General features: G+C 36.4%; 1 protein-coding gene across 7 annotated transcripts in view; it reads right to left on the bottom strand.

Moving 5' to 3' along the window:
• LOC123536740 (dihydropyrimidinase-like) overlaps window positions 1-20969 on the bottom strand; it is a 75705-nt gene that overhangs the window by 34543 nt on the left and 20193 nt on the right. The window contains exon 1 of one of the 7 annotated variants that reach the window (XM_053528983.1): window positions 9361-9379. The exons of 5 other annotated variants lie outside the window; for them this stretch is intronic. In XM_053528983.1, the coding sequence (XP_053384958.1) occupies window positions 9361-9363 (3 nt within the window). In that variant the 5' untranslated portion in view covers window positions 9364-9379. Of the gene's footprint in view, window positions 1-2802; window positions 3113-9360; window positions 9380-20969 lie in introns of those variants that run through there. One more of the 7 variants, XM_053528982.1, reaches the window with a different exon arrangement.

Here is a 20969-nt window from a genome sequence, read left to right as displayed (position 1 = left end):
TCAGACATTTCATAAAAGGCGTCTGCATTTTCTGATTAAATTTCATGCGCAGGAGTCTCAAGCGAGAGTGACATGGCACCTTATTACATAATCAATAACGACTGAATCACCGACTGGTTTCCATGCCGATAACGCTTTTGTGACAAGCTTAAGGATTAGATACGGAGCACGGGTTCTTGCCATGAGCATGGAGATCTCATGTAGCACTGCGTGTTCAATAAAACTTTTTATTACACCAGTTAGACTTTTAATCAAGGGAAATCAGCTTAATAAAACTTTCAATTATGTTAGTTATCACATTCAATTCTTACATTTTATTGTGTCAGGGAGGAAGCTGCAGACAGCCAGTAAAGTAATGCAATAGTACACCTTAATTACCTTTTATTCTAATGTTCGCCTTAAATTTCATGTGCTTATATTTTTTTTTTTTTTTTTTTTGAAATCCAGTATTGCAGATTTCAAATTTCAAGACGAAATTAATGCAAATTTCACAAATTTTGTTATTTGTGGTTTTAATCTTTACCTATTAAAACTGCAATGTAAAAGAATTAAATCACATTTTAATGGAAACAAAATGTAGCCTTCATGAGATATCCAGTTGTTTAGAAATCTGTAGAATTCCTAAAATGTTTAAATAAATAATTTTACTTTAGAATCAAATTACATAAAACGTACTTTAGAAGGTAAACACTTAAAACGTTCAAACAGAATGACAAAATCGATTCATTGTTAATGTCCCTGCAGGCAATCAATGCAACACGTCTCTGACCGTAATGCCACAGAAATGTGGGAAATCCATATATAATGTAAATCACAGTAATCGGGGTTTGTTTTACCCTAATCTGTCTTGTGGGCTGAAAGTTCAAACATGCAGAAATCATCATCTACAACATGCATACCTTTTTTTTTCTTTTGCATTTACTTTACATCCGGAATTGTTTGTACCTTATGTGATAGAAGCACTTGCTGGCACAATTTAATTGTTTCTGATAACTTAATGCAGACAGGCATAAGTACTGTAGATTTGGCAATATTTGTAATGGAATTTTTATAAAGTCTAACTAGCAAATTCAACTGTTATAATACATCAAGAAACAAGTAAGAAAATAATGCTTTTGACTACTAAACCAATGCGATAAACACCATGACTATCAAACGAATGTGATAAACATATTGTCTGCTAACCCAATGCGATAAACACCATGACTACTAAACCAATGCAATAAACACCGTGACTACAAAACTGATGTGATAAACACCATGACTGAAACCAATGCAATAAACACCATGACTACAAAACTGATGCGATAAACACCATGATTACTAAACCAATGTGATAAACACCACAACTACTAAACTGATGCCATAAACACCATGACTACTAAACTGATGTGATAAACACCATGACTATTAAACCGATCGGATAAACCACATTTCTACAAAAGGGATGTGATAAACAAGATCATCTACAGTAAACATAAATTCTGTTGAGTTACAGCTGAGCTGTGTCTGCATTTCTGCACAAGCTGTTGGAAGGAAACAGAGAATATTATGGAGTGATAAAACTATGATTTGAAATGAGGTAAAAATCCATGTAATGGGCTTTTAAGATAGGATCCTGAACTTTTAATATTAAACAGCCTTGTGAAGATCAGAAATCAGGCTACCATAGAAGACTATGCAGCTGAAACACAGAGATAGGCACAAAAGTTACTTGCTGCGAAGGACAGGTGCTGGAGCAGGGGTATGTGGTTGAAAAAAAAACTGGAGTTTGCACCTGCACATTGGAAGTTGTATTTACCAAGTGTTGGATATATAAACTGACAGAAGAAAAAAAAGTTATTTGATAACCTGCAAAAATGGGGTTGCCAAAACATGGAAAGCAGCAGGTACAAGAGAATGCAGCTGTAAAGGGAGATGATAGTAAATATTCATGGGGTATCAAGTAGAACAGATTCATGGGGTATCAAGTAGAACAGATAGTGATAACTCTAAAAAAATATTTTGAATTGTTGAGACAATAAGACTCAGCTAGCCCATCTGATATAAGAGACTGCTTTGTAACACTCAGCGATTAAAGTAATGTTGATGCCATCAAAGAAACTGGCAGAATGCAAGAGATCATCGAAATAATATTCATTTAAGTTGTCATAACATAAGATACATTTTGTACTAAAAGCCTCCCTGCCATAAAAATAATCTTATCAATACAACCCATGCTATCTGCTAAATATGAAAACCCCATTCAAAATATGTTGTAATATGTAAACTACTTGAGAATAATACATGCAAAAACTGGTTATAACTGAATTCATGCAAACTAAGGGTTATCCGTATTTGATAACGACACTGTGTACTAATTTGAAATTCAAACATTCTCCTACGTCATTTAAAATCACAGCATGAATGTCTTTGCATAAAATCAATTTCATTTCAATGCATTATGAGACAGGTGACTTATATATATTACTTTTAAAAACCTAAATGCAGCTAAAACTTGGGGTCATGAGCTGACATATGCAATATTGTACACTGCACAATCATTAAATTACTAAAGTCACTTCCCTATAATAGGAATAAACACATTTTATGACCCTTTTTGTTTACACACAATTTCAATTTTACCTGCAATTTCAATTTTACCTGCAAAAAGAAAAGCGTAACTTTGACTCCCAGCTGAAAATTTAAAACTTGACTATGAAAGGAAATATTTAACCGTGTATGCAAACAAAACCAGCAGCATTTCCTATGCTAAACTCAAATAACACTACAGAAACAAAACGTAAACTACAAACTGCGTACCTTTTTAGTAGCATGTTCTCCCTCCATTTTTTCAAATTTTCAAAAACTGCTAAATAATCACTGAGGTAGAACACGTTTCTAAAAACAACAGTCAAGCGAACAAAATTTATCCCCGGTGATAAAATCCTCGATGAACTTTCGACAGCTTTTATGCTATTTAAACTGGTCGATAACTTGTCTACCGTTGCATTATTTGTTCTATACTCAGAAGGCCGTCAACTCCGATAAAACATCAATATAAATATCTACTCGATATCTTAGTATCAAAAGAATATACTATAACACACATCCGATTCAATAGCTGTTAGATAGGAAGACCACAATTTAAAAACCTCACACTTCAAAATGTTTATAAATAATCGTCTGGTTCATGAATTCATCTGAATTTTGGAGCAGTCATCACATATAATATTATGATGAGCATTTTTCTGACCTGGTTCGATGCACTTGAAATCACACACTGTTTACAAACATTGTAAAATCCAGCTATTTTTGCAATAAAAAAAGTAATCAATTTGTCAAGTGTCTATTTAATTAAAGCAACATTTCAATGTGTGTGCATCACCCATAGCAAAGAGGTGATTCACCTTTTCCCTGTAAAAACACCAAAAATATTAAACAATTTGAGCCGTGCCATGGGAAAACCAACATAGTGGGTTTGCGACCACATGGATCCAGACAGCTGCGCACCGCGCAGTTGGTCAGCTCCATGTGTCGCTTTTAAAGCTATTGGAATTGGAGAAATGTTAGCGAACAGAGGATCCTGCAGACTGCGGGATGGCAGGTGGTCTGTATCCATGCTGGTCGCAAACCCTATGTGTTTCCCTGCAGGCTCATTTGAAGATGTTTGTTGTTGGGGTTAATGCTGTTTTTCAACAGTATTTCAGTTATGTAACGGTGGGTAATTAACCTAACCAGTTCCTGGATTCTGTACCAGTACAAACCTGTTCTCCACAAGTAACTGCCATCTTTCCCACATGAATCAGAGGTGGAGGACAAAAGACTTTAGACACAATGTCTTGTATCAAATCGTCACGGAGAACATACCCCTCACCTGGGACTCGAACTCATGACCCCGCGATCCTTAGATCTGCCCTCTCCCTACTGAGCTAAGAGGGCGGGCTAGAAATGGAGCATGCTGAAACACTTTTAGAATGATGTGTATAATACAGTATTTTGGTTGGTATGTTGTGTTCCCTTGAATTTGGTTCCTGCTTTGCATCAAAGACAAATGATGCAGATTTTATTCCAGTTGATGTTTCTGAAAGTAAAGAAATTACTATTGATTAAGATGTTCCCTATGGACATGTGCTGTATGGGGAAGGCAAGCCTGTTCATAAGAAGGAAAACTTGTGCAATAATGGTTAAATAAGGGGTGTAAATGACACCTAACTAAACTTAATACTGTTAAATCATTTAATTTCGTGGGCATGAAATTTTGTGGTTTTGGTCAAAACGGCAATTTCGCGGGGATATGAATTCGTGGATTTCAACTTCTGAACATAAACTGAATGGGAATTTTACTTGTTTCTTGGGATTAAATTTCGTGGACTGACTTAACTACGAAATCCACGAAAATTAGTCCCCCACGAATATTAATGATTTCACAGTATTTTTTATAAGTACTGGTAAGTCACATTCAGAAAAAACATTAGTTACGGGGAAATTTTGTCAAAAGTAAATACCTGGCACAACAGGTGCTCAGAATCAAGATCATAAGACTACCATACAGAAGTCTCGAGTTTGGTCCTCAGGTAGAGAAGACTTTTCAACATATCAACTGGAAAGCGGACTATAGTTTATGTCTGATGTCATTTATTTTACGCTAGTGAATCATGTAGGGAAGTTGTCAGATGGGATTAAAATCCCAAACATTTAAACCCCAGATGCACAACTTCACATGCTGAACAACATTTCTATAAAGTTTCAGGACGCCAGGTCAAATTCTTTTCAAGATACGTGCATCACAAACTAAACCCTTTTGTTTGTGGGGGGGGGGGGGGGGGGGGGCACAAAAACCACTGATTTTGCTCAGCAGAGTAAATCTGATAATTACCATAACATGTAAATTATTTTTAATTTGAATTATGCTATCTCACTGTCGCATTTATAAAACATACTTACGCACCTGCTTCACAAAACACAGTGTGATTTTATAACATTATGCCAGCTGACAAGAGCTTCATGTCACACTGATAAAAGTTATAAAATATACACAATTCGTTTATTTTAAACATTAACAAAATGGATAAGGTATCAGCAGCTGGACCTACAGGTTGAGGTTTTAATCCTACCAAGACCAAAATTACTTTGTTTTAACATATATTTAGAATACCAAACCTGGAAACATGCATAATATTTATGTCACAACTTGTTTGCCCCACCCTGAAATCTCTTGAACTACATCATGTGTTTTTAAACTGGAGAGTGTTAATGAATCAATTAACATAACTATGAACTGATTCATAATTTCTGTGAACTTCCTTGTTTTGTTATTCTGCACAATACTTTTTTTTCCCTATATGATATGATGTTAGACATTAACCTTTGGTCTACTGGCAGCAGCTGATTTTGCCTTTGTGACCAGTGCAGACAAAGATCAGCCTGCACATCCGTGCTGGCTGATCATGTTCTGCACTGTTCACTATTAAGTCTGTAAATTTTCAGTGAACACTCCTTCAAATAATAAATGGTACTTTCCAAACTGAATGAGAGATCAGTCCATTTTCGAAATTTAGTAGGGTACAGGTTAAAAAGAAAAGGTAATGTTTTACAGTATAAATACAAGCAGGCAGTTTTACTGTATATCATTCAATATTATCTTTAGATTTTTTTTTGTTCATCCTGCAAGCTTCTACATACAGAATATTATCTACACAACCCATATCTGGGATTAACTTCTTGATCTGCCCACATGTTCCTAATCCATTCCTAATCCTTATCCTGGTAAAGATAAATCTAGCTTATCTAAATTCTAATTTAAACATTATGAAATGTATCAGCAAAGGTGTCAATGTCATCTAACATATTTTGGTCTTGATCCAGTTAAGATTAACAGATTAACCTAAATTGAAATTTGAATTTAGGTAAAGGGCAGGTAACTGCTGAATACATCAAAAATAAATAATCATGTAGTCAAAATAATTAACCTTGGGGGGACAGGACAAAGTAGTGTAACACTTTGCCGGTCATTTTTCATTTTTGACATGATTCACTTTAAAGCAAACATTGCCAATTTACATGTAACGCTAAATTTTTAAGGGCATACTTATGGCTGTGTTAAAACTCTTCATCAGCCATTGTAAGGGCAGATTACTCATTACTGCATAAACCAATATCCAGTCAGCTAGAGTTATGTTTTCTTGAATGTCTTGGTGAATCACTTGCACAATGCTCAGTCAAGGTTAATTATGATAAGATCAATTTATATTGATTCTTACACAGCATATGGCACAACTGTATGCAAATTTTATATGAAAACAGAAGTAACAACAAAAATGTCTCCGTATAATTGATTATTTACAAAGTAGTGTTTTTCCGCAGTATAACTTTTCATAAGCAGTGAATATACAAGACAGCCCGGAAGACCCTGTATCGCTCAACTGACCAAGAACTAAGTATCTAATTTGGACTAGATTTCATAGAGACAATTTATATTCTGACTATGTGTTATGTAAATCAGGTAGATCATTAACCAAGCTTTTCAATGGTTTGACTTAGTGGTCTTGCTTTTTACCCATGCAACCCAGTTACAAATTTAAACATTCTGGTCAAGTCTCAAAAATTATGCAGAAAATAATTTGACCTAGTGACATTGTTTTTACATAGATAATTCAGTTTCAGACTTGATCTAGATTTTTTAGAGATAAACATTCTGACAACCAAGCAAAAAATGGCCTCTAGACTGTTGACAACAATTTTCTATGATTCAAAAATTGACCCAGTGACCTCTTTAAGACCTGAGGAAACCAAGTTTTCAATCTGATCTAGATTTCATCAAGGCAAACATTCTGACAAAGTTTTATGGGATCAAAAAGAATAAGTGGCCTCTTCACTTTCAACGAAGTTTTTTATTTGACCTACAAACCTAAGTTTTTGACCCAGTTTCTAAACTGACAGATTTCATAAGGACAAACATTGTGACAAAGTTTTATGGCAATAAAGTAGAATGTGTGGCCTCTTCAGTGTAAACAAGGTTTTTATTTGACCCAGGTTGTAGCCACATTTTGAGAGAAACAGTTTACTGCCATTGAAGCCGAATAGCTGAAATTTGGCCACATTTCAATAAAATTCTTATAGCCACTTTCAAAAATCTGTAGCCAGTTCTTTGAATTTGTAGGATTTGGCTACATTGGCAAATGGCAGAGGAGGCCCTGTGACATACAGATTTAGTTTCTAAAATGACCTAGACATTACCTAATATAGTGGCCAAAGTTTTGATCCAAGACAACCCAATAACCAATTTAAGTGCAATTTTATTGAGCTTAACATTCTGACCATGTTCCATTAAAATTTGGCCAAAATTGTGACCTCTTAATATTCACAACCCTTGATGCTTGGTTAACCTTTAGCCTGCTAAATTCCTAAAATGGACTGGTCCATCATTCAGTTTGGGCAGTACCATTTAGTATTTGAAGGGGTGTTCAATGAAAATTTACCGACTGAATAGCGAACAGTGCAGACCATGATTAGCCTGCACGGATGTGCAGGCTAATCTTGGTCTGCACTGGTCGCAAAGGCAGAATAACTCGCCGCCAGCAGGCTAAAGGTTAAGTCACCTCACATAAAGAAGAACATGTTGCAAATGGTGTAAGAAGACCACAGGATCACCTCTCATTATGATTTCAGACATAGGCAGGTATTTGGGTTACTAACAACCACCAACCTTCCGCAAACCAACTTGAAGACTTGCATAACAACACAAGTAAGCTTATACTCACACAGTCTATGGACAAGTGATTCAAACACAGCAAGTATAACTATTCAGTCACGGAGGCCCTGCAACTTTCAGTTCTGTAATTATAGTGGCAATTTTTGGAACCAGCAATTTTGATATTATACACACTTACTCTGCATTTCTGGTCAAAAAACAACCATGGAACTGCTGTTAGTACATTACAGAATACTGTATTGATATTTTTACAGAACATACAAAAACTTAAGCTTATGAATTTCTTTTTTATCAAGGAACTCAAATCATGATTTAACCTTGCTTTTCAAGTGTTCATAAAAAGATAAAGTACTGCAAGACACGTGGTTCTATTGGCAACATTCATCACTGTAGATATATCAACAATTTAAAGATACCATATCTCAAGCATTATCTGTTGAAACACATCTTAGAAAACCAAATATCACAATCATTCAAAAAAACTAAAATATGACCCTTTTTCTTGCAATACCGTAGTTGTTCTATGTAACAACCCTGTTATTACAATACTTTGAAAAATCACAAGATCTAGGTGATATGAAAGCCACTTGCAGGATTAACCAGTAAAAGTATTATTCTGTATGTACAGACATCTTATAGACTGGCTACCTAAATCAGACAGACATGGTACCATCATCCTTCTCCCTTTAACTTACGATATTTTTTTTTCATTTCTGCAGACCTTGTGTTTCTTTTGAAAACCAATGGAACAAAAATAAGCCAAAATAAAGCAGGCGTCACGTGAGGCGTGTGGTATATACAGGAAGACCTCTAACTGTGATATATACTTTGAAACATGTGTAGAGGATCCTTCAGAAATCAAAAGAGATTTAGGTCTACTTTATGGTATTTATTCTTCTCCACTGGATGGTAATAAATATATAAAGCTTTTTCAAAGTTCAACTTCAGGTTATAAAGAAAAGGAATATTTTGACTCAACCTTGCATAGTGTCAGTAAATTGATTGCACATAGTGGTGACAACGAAGGAATCTCTTTCTACATTTACCAGACTGACTTTTGGAAACCACATACAACTTTTCACACTTCTTTCGTTTCACCAGATACAGTTATAATTTCGTGTGATTAATGTCTATCACTTACCATTGCACTGTTCGGTCCTGTTTTGGGGGAACTGCATCAGTCCCTGGCCATCTTTTAAAGGATTATGAGCAAGTAAGGAGATCCTAGTGGAATCTGTAAACCAGTTATTCACATAGGCAAAATTTGTAACTGTTTAGTGAAAGCAGATCCATCCATCAAACCATTGTGGTACCCTTGACAAAGCCACAATGGAGATAAAATAAAACTGCTCATTACTCCAAATATATGCCCATACTGAATTTAGTGAAGAGGTCTCAAGGTCAGTAACTCTTATTCAAGCTGTTCAGCCGACTGAAAGACGAATGACCATTCATCTTGTTAAAATTCACAGTGGGCTACTGTAGTAGCTACGGAAAAGATAAAACAGGCCTCCCAACACTAAATCATTTACAACAAGCCTTGATCACCTTCTGAGGAGAGTTTATATTGGTCCTAGTTAGAAAATTAGTTTGTTAACTTAGCTGCAGACTGAAACGATAAACAATCGAAGATACTGAGAGAAAAAAAATACAATTTTTATACAAACCATTTTCAATATCCTCCAATAAAAAACGTATCCAGATTAGCTTTTTTTTTTCAGTTTACTTTCTTTTCTGCTTTTCTTTACTTTTCTATGTTTTTTTCATGCCAAATTGTCACTGATTGTTAAGAAACAACTGTCAAACACCCTAAAGCCAAAAAAGAATCTTAAAACCAATTAAGTAATGCCAGGAATGATGATTGTTCACAGATGCACGGAATATTTTTTTTGCTGCTGCTCAAGTTAGCCTAAATAATTCATCATCAAGGTTGGGCAATATAACACTGTTGCCAAACACTAATATAAACACGCCATAAACATGGCATCATGGCACTTCTGCAGGAATTAATTACAGTTTTCAGATATTGTGTGGCACCATTTCACACTACACGGCATACCCGTCCCTCCCCCTCTCCCAATGGATATGATCAATCAGAAAAGAATTCCAACACCTCAATTGGTAGAATTAAGCTGCAATTTCTATGTTATCAGATGAGTTTATTTATTACATTATAGCTGCACAACACGAAACTGTGCATGAACCCTTTAATTACATAATTCAAGATTCCTCACCTTTCTGACTACAAAAACTTGACTATATGAGATCCTTTAACAAAATGTTTTTGAAGTTTACAAAAAGACATAATTTTGTAAACTGTAAGTCTGGTTCAGAATGCCAAAAATCAATGAAGAGTCTGAAAGCATCAAGTATATTTTTTTTATCACACTTCCTGTGAAAACTGCTTACAATGTGAAACTTTCTCCAAAATTTCCCAAGTGATAAAGGGGTATAATTTTGCCAAAATGGAAGCTAGAGTTTTGAAACCTGCCATGTTTGAACATTATCATGATATCAAAGGCGTACAAGAAACAAGATTACATGAACAATTTTCGCAAACTTTCTACTTTTTCAACTGATTCACTTTCTAAACCACCAGATACAGTCAAACCTGTCTTAAGCAGCCAGCCAGGGGAAGCAGACAATTTGGCCGCTTAAGCCAGGTGACCGCTGATCGGAGGTGCAGCCAGTATGTGTATTTTTTCAGACTTCTGACCAGTTTAGCCTTTAAGCTCATTTCTTTTTCGATTTTCTATTATTATTTTACCAGGATACAATGACGTGCATTTTCCTTCGCAATACGAATGGTCTTCTAGCAATCTAAAACTCCGGCGTGTTTTTTTTACAACAAAAATTGTTACAGACAATTTTCCAACTTCAAAACAAGTTTGTTTACAATTTTCGCCATTTTGGTAAGGGAAGCTACTCTCCGCGCTTATTGTCTATGCTAAAATCTAAGATTGCCATTACGTTCCGCAAAAGATAGAGTGGTTTACTTTTTTTTCAAACACAATTAATTTCGTATAAATTTAATAGCATTTTGATGATAGAAGTATAAAAAAAATCACAAGTATTACGCTACTAATTAGTTATCAAGTTTTTTCTTTAACCGAGATCAAACTGTGAACAACAAAATTGACACGAGGTGACACGCTAATTGCCGATAATTACTGGCCATTTGATTATAACAAAAAGGGGATTACACCTGGTTATCAGTTTTAATTGAGAAGCTCATGTCATTTTGTCGTTCTTGTGGTGAAGTCAAGGGAAACTTAACAATCACATGCTTCTCAAAAATCGGGTATCTTCGGCGATTATCGCCTAAAAATAATTGGTTTTGGAAGAAAAATGGCCGCTGAAAGGGGTCAATTACAGCGGTCGGGAGGCAATTTCGGTGGCCGCTGGCCGCGGACAGCCGCTGAATAAAGTGATAAAGTAGAGGAAAATCTGTCGGGGGCGTCATAAAATGACCGCTGAACGGAGGTGACCGCTGATCGAAGGTCACCGTTAGTACAGGTTAGACTGTACTCTAGTACCTTACATTCGATTTATATAGATTCTGATCATTATACACAGATTTCAACACAAGCCTCTCTAGCAGATCTCCCACCAAACTTGTTTTGTTCTCCTCCTATTCTTTTCTCTGTGACACAGGCCATTTCCTTTTAACTCCCTCCTTCAAACTTTCTCATTTTACTCGCTGCCCAGCAGTTCCATATCCTCTACTCATTCTCTCTCTTTATCCTTAACTCTCACTAGTTTGTTTTCGGGCCTTCCTACAACATTCTCATATCTCACATTGCCCTACAGTTCTGTGTTCTCTACTGAGCATTCTCTTTCTTTAACTCTCAACTCACTCCGGTTTGATTTCCTACGCATTTTTGTAGATCATCTTCTGTCCCTGAGCTTCTCTAAGATTTGCCCCCATATCCATGTTGAAGTAACTATACATCTCTCTTTACATTCCCAGAGTTGCTTCAAGGTAATTTGTAATTGTAGGTAAATGATTAATACTCCTTCAGAAGGGCTTAGCCTGAGAAGTGCACAGCACTTGACTCCAAGAACAGCTTCTGTTTGGCCAACAGGTAATTAAGTATACAAACATTTTTATTAACACCTGGGGTGCCAGGTTTCCACAACAAAGGAGAAATGTGATCTAGCCTAGGTGAAACAAAAAGAAAACTGGTAAGTCATTCTGTAGTTGATTTGAAAACAGTGCTTCAGCACCATTTACAAACCTCAGACCATGAGTCATTTCTACATTTCTACTTTTCATATCTTCCTCAATGAAGAGCTGTTCAACTCTATTAACACCGCTTCAAGGTCAGGTTGACTTGTTCCTAGCTTATTAAGGGTACCACAAAATCAGCAGGACAAAAGCAGTTTTCCTGTCTGAGCAAAAACTTGTCAATTACTCAACAGGTTACGCTAGTACTTGAATCAAAATTGTGAAGCCCCCCCCCCCCAACGGTGAACCCCGCCTCACACCAGGGCTGCTCGATACATTCTTTGAAAGCAAGTCCCCCTGCAGGAAAAACTGCCTAGAATTTTCACTAAACCTGCTAAAAATTTTACTTGTCTTGCAGAAACTTAAACAGATTTGAAGTCTGCTGAAAATAGTAGATGCCAGAAACTTTTCTGGACTATCGAGCATGTAGCTAATGCAATCATAATGCAGTACCATAACAGATCTGGATGGAATCTAAAATTGCTAAATACTACAGTTCAAAATGTCTCCTAACAGTGTTATCTTCAAAGAGATCTGTTCTCCTAATGTATTACATTTCAAATACTTCATCAGCCTTTTAGCACCAGATCATTTACCTTGATGAGGTGATAAAGTATTTTGTTGTTAGGTCATTGCACTTACCACTCATCTTACCTGGAAATACTGAAACCTGGTACTAACCCTAACCAAAGAACATCAACTGGCATGTAAAAAGATAAGGGAATAGAGAGAAGAAAGAATAAATATAGGAAAAGAAGACAAGAGGGCTATGATGGCCCTATATTGCTCACCTATTATCATTGCTCTTGAGGGCAAGAAGGCCCTCAGAAAAATATCTAAGTCCAAAGGACAGGAACAACATGGAAGAAATTTAACCAAAAAGAAAGAAAAAATCTTACAAGGTATAGATATGTCAAAATACACCTAAAAATTGGGGTTACCATCCATGTTTACCATAGAAAAGTGGTCTTGGTTTTTCCCTACGGCCAATAATAAAAAAGTTACTAAAAATAAGCTATTTATAGTAACATAAAAGGGAAGTAATAAAAAAAAATATTGTAAGTGAAAACAAGAAGAATCTGCCAAATAAATCTGTTGACATAAATGAAACTTCAGATCAGTATCTTCATTAGTTATATACCCATTTTAATTTGAAATAAAGGGAGGTAATCTGACATAAAATCAGTCCATAGTTATCTACCCTGATTGTCTCTGTCCAACTAATAACAATAATAAAATTTCAAATAAGTCCTACAGATCTTACTGATATAAATCCATTTTGATTACAATCAGGGGAGGTAATCTGATATAAAATAACTCTGGAACCTACGATTGGATCTGATTTGTCATGGAATCCAAGATTTATTGTTGTTGAAGATATTTTGAAAGTTTGTATCAAATAAAACCATAAATGAAGTCTCTATATGGCTGCAAAAGTCAAAATAGCCAATTTTGGACCTTAAAGGGGCCATAACTCTGGAACCCATGAAGGAATCTGGCCACTTCAAGAAAGGAAGCAAGATCTTGTGGTGATACAAGTTGTGTGCAAGTTTGGTTAAAATCAAATCATAAATGAAGCTGCTATTGTGCAGACAAGGTCAAAATAGCTAATTTTGGCCCTTTCAGGGGCCATAACTCTGGAACTCATTAAGGAATCTGGCCGGTTCAAGAAAGGAACCGAGATCTTATGGTGACACAAGTTTTGTGCAAGTTTGATTAAATTCAAGTCATAAATGAAGCTGCTATTGTGCAGACAAGGTCAAAATGGCTAATTCTAGCCCTTTCAGGGGCCATAACTCTGGAACCCATAATGGAATCTGGCCAGTTCAAGAAAGGAACCAAGATCTTATGGTGATACAAGTTGTGTGCCAGTTTGATAAAAATCAAATCATAAATAAAACTGCTATTGTGCAGACAAGGTCAAAATAGCTAATTTTGGCCCTTTCAGGGGCTAAACTTTGGAACCCATAATGGGATCTGGCCAGTTCAAGAAAGGAACCGTGATCTTATGGTGATACAAGTTGTGTGCAAGTTTGGTTAAAATAGAATCATAAACGAAACCACTATCGTGCAGACACGAAATTGTTGACGCACGGACTGACGACGGACGAAGGGTGATCACAAAAGCTCACCTTGTCACTATGTGACAGGTGAGCTAATAAAACCAAAGGGACAGAACAGATCACATCAATATATCAATGGAAAGAATGAAGAATGTAATAAAGCAAAACAGATGATCATCCAAAGGGACAGATAATGTCAAGATGGAAGGATGAATATAGCATTTTTTTTTTGGGGGGGGGGGGGGGGGGGGGGGCGGGTTTAATAACATCGCACCTACACAGTTAAAGGTCACTTTGTGACTTTCCAGCTTTGATGGTGGAGGAAGACCCCAGGTGCCCCTCCGTGCATTATTTCATCATGAGCGTGCACCTGGGTAGAACCACCGACCTTCCGTAAGCCAGCTTGATGGCTTCCTCACATGATGAATTCAACGCCCTGAGTGAGGCTAGAACCCACATCGATGAGGGGCAAGAGATTTGAAGTCAGCGACCTTAACCACACGGCCACAGAGGCCCTCTAATATAGCAAGATAAAAAATCATCCACCAGAAAAGAAAATGTCAAAATACCAATGGACAGGAAGAAGAATGAGTATAGTAAAACATATTACCATTACAGCTAAGAATGAAGATTGCAAAACATAAATCGTTCTACAGAACACATAAATGTCAAAACTGAAGAATTAATACTGCAAAACAAATATCCAAAGGGATACATCAATTAAGGAAAATAGCAAAACAGAAAATTCGAAAAATAGATGTTAAAACATCAATGAATTGAGCCAAGAATAAATAAAGATGTGCAGATTGTTGCAGGGGCCATTCTGTAATTCTGGTAGAAAAGTTTATATTTCTACATCAAACAAGACTATACCATCATGACAGTTTTAATACAATTATCATCCCATCTGCTTGTAGAAGATTTTTAAAATAAACAATATATACAACTGCATTTAATCAAACTGCGCAGTAATCATCATGTTTCACATCATTTTCCGACTATCTCAGGTAAAACAACTGCAAATTTCTCTTCAGTAGATATAAAAACATCTGCACACAGATTCCTAGCGCAACTGAACTAAATTACAAAGAAATCATTCAAATCAAAATTGTATTTTTGGTCAAACTTTTAAAAATCTTGTCGATCTGATAAAAACAAAAAGGGTAATGTAAATACTGGGGACAAAGGCTGATTGGCTGTCAGTTTGTTTGTTTGTTTTGGGTTTAACGCCGTTTTTCAACAGTATTTCAGTCATGTAATAGCGGGCAGCTAACTTAACCAGTGTTTCTGGATCCTGTACCAGTACAAACCTGTTCTCCGCAAGTAACTGCCAACTTCCCCACATGAATCAGAGGTGGAGGACTAATGATTTCAGACACAATGTCGTTTATTAAATAGTCAAGGAGAACATATGCCCGAGGATCGAACTCACGACCCCGCGATCCGTAGACCGATGCTCTACCTACTGAGCTAAGCGGGCGGGCTTTGGCTGTCAGAGTGACTGAGCCACTGGCTTTAAATTATTTGCCTATCTCCTCTGTAAGTTTAAGCTTTGCTTGTGTCATCAATTAGGAAGCCATTCAACTGACCAGCCAAAATTTTGTGGATCTATCCAGGCGTCCACACAGTCATGTATGTGCCTAACGCTAACATAATGCCCAGCTATCATTATTCAGCCGTGTGTGTAGTGGCTGACTTCCAGTCATTTGCCTCTCACTTCTGTAGGTTCGAGCCCTGCTTGCATCATCATTGTAGGAAGCCGTCAAACAACCTTGCACAGGAAGTAGATGATTCTATCTCGGTGCCCGGATAAGCCTAACATAATGCCCATGGGGGCTCTTGGATTCTTTTTCCACAAATACTCATAAAATGTGTCCGTGTGACTTTAAACAAGCAATTTGGTCTACATCAGCATTCAAAATTTACATTAAATGTAATTACACCTGTCATTACTGTGGTTTATGTAATTATGAAAAACATCATAATTTGTTATAGCTGACTCATTAAGCTTCTCCCATTTACATAATTAAAGTGCAAAGTTGTTTATATGACTCAAACCGGAATATAAACTAGTGCCTTTGTTTTGTGATATCAATGATGTTACAAATGTTTAGAAAGTCTGATGGCAACAATCTAGACTGCTCTGAACCGGCCTCATCAGAATAGCTGACTTAACTAATAATACGACTTTATCTCACCTCAGCATTTCTATTGGCCAAATTTTATGTCACTTGCTGACCAAGATATATACAATATTGGTTTTGTTAGTCAGATCATTACTTATTTGGATTAAAACAAAATGGCTGCCACGTTGGTTTCAGTTCAATCATTGATACTCTCAAATAAAAGGTATTCTCAGTCAACAATGACATCCCATATCTGGTATTCAACAAACTATGAAACCAATAATGTAGACACCTTTCAACAGACACTTGATGGGAAAACCAGCATTATCATGGATAACCCTGACTATAATGATCAATATAGTAGTGGGATATTTGCAGACATTCCTGAAATTATTCCTTATTCTACAGAGACTAGTCCAACAACCATCTGCTGCTCTTACAACACTGAGTTCTAATGTATTCTGTTATCATAGTGATCACCCATAAATAATTTAGCTGACTGGAGCAGATTTATAAGTACCTGTATAATTTAGTTGATTATTCTATGGCATGCTTATGGTAATGCCTACCATAATATGATATACAAAATCTAGCTCTTACTGTAAAATCGTAATATGTAAATAATGTAATGTGGACAATCGTCTTACTTCTAACTAAGGACTCATAGGAAGTAAGAAACTACACAGTTCACGCTTCACATTTATCACTTTGCACTTCATATGAGCCGTGCCATGGGAAAACCAACATAGTGGGTATGCGACCAGCATGGATCCAGACCAGCCTGCGCATCCGCGCAGCCTGGTGAGGATCCATGCTGTTCTCTAATAGTTTCTCCAATTCCAATAGGCTTTAAAAGCGAACAGCATACGTTGGTTTTCTCATGACACGGCTCATATGTTGTTGTTTTGAACTGAATACTTCACTATTTCAACTGCCTGAGTCTCTAATGCAATACCATAATATGTACCCGAACTACAAATGGGCATAGTGGTATAGGTCTAATCTTTGCTACATGAGAATTACACGATTTCACCGCAATGCATATTCTCATGGAAAAGGACTGCTACGATCAACTTTAACAGCATGAAGCGCTTTTTGCTTTTCCCGCACAGACATGTTCTTGATGAAGATTTACTTTTAAAATCTGGTCTCAAGAGTTTCCATATTGCCTTAGAGCTTGCAAAAAAGAAAAGCTAGACTATTGTAAATTTATCAGGAAACGTTTGGGACATGCACAACATAATTGATCCAAGTATTGTTCTCACGCGGAATCAATACCGTTCTCTCCAGCAGACCAATATCTTATTCATGTATTCTATAAATCGCCAGACTATCATACGAGGATTTCCATAATAATCGTATCCGCATGATCAATGGATATGTACATGTATACACGGCAATATTGTATAAATTTCTATTTGATTCTGCAATAAACATTCGCATAGGTCAGTTTATCGAAAATTGGCTGTGGTCAGTTTCACAAATAAACTGGCTATGAAAAAAATATGAAATTACAAAAACAGCAGCTAAAGTTCCACTGTTTATTGCTAATTAATTAGTCATAACAGACACATGGTATATTGTGTTAACGTTCCTCTATATAAAGAATACAGTTCACAGAGCACTCCATTTGGAATTCATTAACTTGAGTTCATATGCCATTATATTGCTGCAAAAACCACTGGGGATAATTTACATTATTTATTCATCATACAGGAACAACAAGCAGAGTGAAGCAGCAAGCTATTACAAACCAGTCACACTAAATGAGAATTCCTCTCCTATATTTTCTGTATGGATCAGACAATGTTGCTTAGATAATACCTTCCCAAAACTGTTTTTAACCCATTCCCTGCTAAATTTCTATAATAAACTTGTCCATGTATATATTCTGACAGTACATTAACTGTTAAAAGGGGTGTTTATCAAAAAGATACTGACTGAATGGCAAACAATGCAGATCTTGATCAGACTGCACAAAGGCTGATTATGATCTACACTGGTCGCAAAGGCAGAATCAGTCAATTGTCAAGCATGATAAGGGTAAAAGGCACTCATTCACACATTCTATGCAAACATTTCTTTTCACTCAAAAATCCATAAAATGTGGGTACTGTGAAAGTGACCAGTGGCTGAAATTTACTGACATACGATACATAATGTGCAGGAGAAACCTATTGCAACGCTTAAAATACTGAAGAATACATTTTTCCTGCCTTTTTAACAAGATCTTGCACTTACTTTCACTTAATTTATCATATTTCATGTCATATATAATACATCCTATGCCAAACTTGCTGGAAATGAAAATGTTGAAAAATTGCAACTTAACTGTGGGCAAGCTGCTTTAAAGACAAATGTTAGTTATGACAGTTTTGTCAAATATTGCAAAACTCTTTGCCACTCTTTTGTGACGTTCCCCTATGGAGACAATTTCAGCTCTGTATTTCACAGACAGTTATATAATGAATTCTGAAACAGTTTAATACTTCATGGAGTGTTCATTCCCATATGCCAGACATGAATCACAATTTGTTTTAACTTTCTTGTCTTTACAGGTAAAATATGAGACAAACATATAAAACTGTTAAACGTTTTTCAATAAATAACCTGTCTGCATAGTAGGTAGGAAGATTATAATTCTCCATAATTTAGGGCCTGCATGTTATCTATATAAACAAGAGGACCATGATGGTCCTGAATCGCTCACCTATCCCCACATGACCCAGTGTTGAACTGAGTATGATGTCGTTATTTCTATTATTTGACACAGTCACCTAGTTTTTGAGCACATGTGACCTAGATATCATCAAGATAAAAAATTCTGACCAATTTTCATAAAGATCCATTGAAAAATATGGCCTCTAGAGAGGTCACAAGCTTTTTCTATTATTTGACCTAATGACCTAGTTTTTGAAGGCACATGACCCACTTTAAACCTGACCTAGATATCATCAAGGTGAACATTCTCACCAATTTTCATGAAGATCTCGTGAAAAATATGGCCTCTAGAGAGGTCACAAGGTCTTTCTATTTTTCGACCTACTGACCTAGTTTTTGACTGCACATGACCCAGTTACGAACCTGACCTAGATATCATCAAGCTGAACATTCTCACCAGTTTTCATGAAGATCCATTGAGAAATATGGCCTCTAGAGAGGTCACAAGGTTTTTCTATTTTTAGACCTACTGACCTAGTTTTTGACCCCACGTGACCCAGTTTCCAACCTGACCTATATCATCAAGGTGAACATTCTGACCAATATTTATGAAGATCTCATGAAAAATATGGCCTCTAGAGAGGTCACAAGGTTTTTCTATTTTTAGATCTATTGACCTAGTTTTTAACCCCACGTGTCCCAGTTTCGAACTTTATCTAGATATCATCAAGGTAAACATTCTGATTAATTTTCCTGAAGATCCATTGAAAAATATGGCCTCTAGAGAGGTCACAAATTTTTTCTATTTTTAGACCTACTGACCTAGTTTTTGACCGCACATGACCCAGTTTCGAACCTGACCTAGATATCATCAAGGTGAACATTCTGACCAATTTTCATGAAGATCCATTGAGAAATATGGCTTCTAGAGAGGTCACAAGGTTTTTCTATTTTTAGACCTAATGACCTAGTTTTTGATCCAACATGACCCAGTATTGAACCTGACCTAGATATCATCAAGGTGAACATTCTGACCAATATTCATGAAGATCTCATGAAAAATATGGCCTCTAGATAGGTCACAAGGTTTTTCTATTTTTAGATCTACTGACCTAGTTTTTACCCCCACGTGACCCAGTTTCGAACTTGACCTAGATATCATCAAGGTGAACATTCTGATTAATTTTCATGAAGATCCATAGAGAAATATGGCCTCTAGAGAGGTCAAATAGTTTTTCTATTTTTAGACCTAATGACCTAGTTTTTGACCCCACGTGACCCAGTTTCGAACTTGACCTAGATATCATCAAGGTGAACATTCTGACCAATATTCATGAAGATCTCATGAAAAATATGGCCTCTAGAGAGGTCACAAGGTTTTTCTATTTTTAGACCTACTGACCTAGTTTTTGACCCCACGTGACCCAGTTTCGAACTTGACCTAGATATCATCAAGGTGAACATTCTGACCAATTTTCATGAAGATCTTGTGAAATATATGGCCTCTAGAGAGGTCACAAGGTTTTTCTATTTTTAGACCTACTGACCTAGTTTTAGATGGCACGTGACCCAGTTTCGAACTTGACCTAGATATCATCAAGGTGAACATTCTGACCAACTTTCATAAAGATCCCATGAAAAATGTGACCTCTAGAGTGGTCACAAGCAAAAGTTTACGGACGCACGCACGCACGGACGGACGGACGACGGACGCCGCGCGATCACAAAAGCTCACCTTGTCACTTTGTGACAGGTGAGCTAAAAACAACAGGTTTTATTAAGTGCTATCATCTATAAAACGAAAAATTTAATACCCAAACTAACTACAATGTACTGTGTCGGAGAGCCCTTCTATTTAAAAGGAAAAGTAGTACGGGTTTCAGACCACCATAGCAGGGGGCAATCCAACTGCAAAAGGCCCTGAATGAAATCTAAAGTGTACTGACTGACTGACTGACTGTATAAATGACAAGACTGTAACCTTTTGCTTTCACACACAAATTCCTTGATCATAATTTCCCTTTTCTTATAATTTCATAGACAATCAACATGCAAGAGATTTTTCACTGTAGACAAGTTACATATGGTAAGTGTGCTCATAAGAATTCCATAGTTTACAATTTCATGTAAAAATGTCTAAAACTTTTAAGATTTCCATCATTACTCAACATCTTGAACAAGGCCATTAGCTTACCCCC

The sequence above is a fragment of the Mercenaria mercenaria genome, chromosome 17 (genome assembly GCF_021730395.1).
Source record: "Mercenaria mercenaria strain notata chromosome 17, MADL_Memer_1, whole genome shotgun sequence".
Taxonomy (NCBI): Eukaryota; Metazoa; Mollusca; class Bivalvia; order Venerida; family Veneridae; genus Mercenaria; species Mercenaria mercenaria.
Note: the sequence above shows the minus strand (reverse complement) of the source record. Positions and strands in the feature narration are given on the sequence as shown.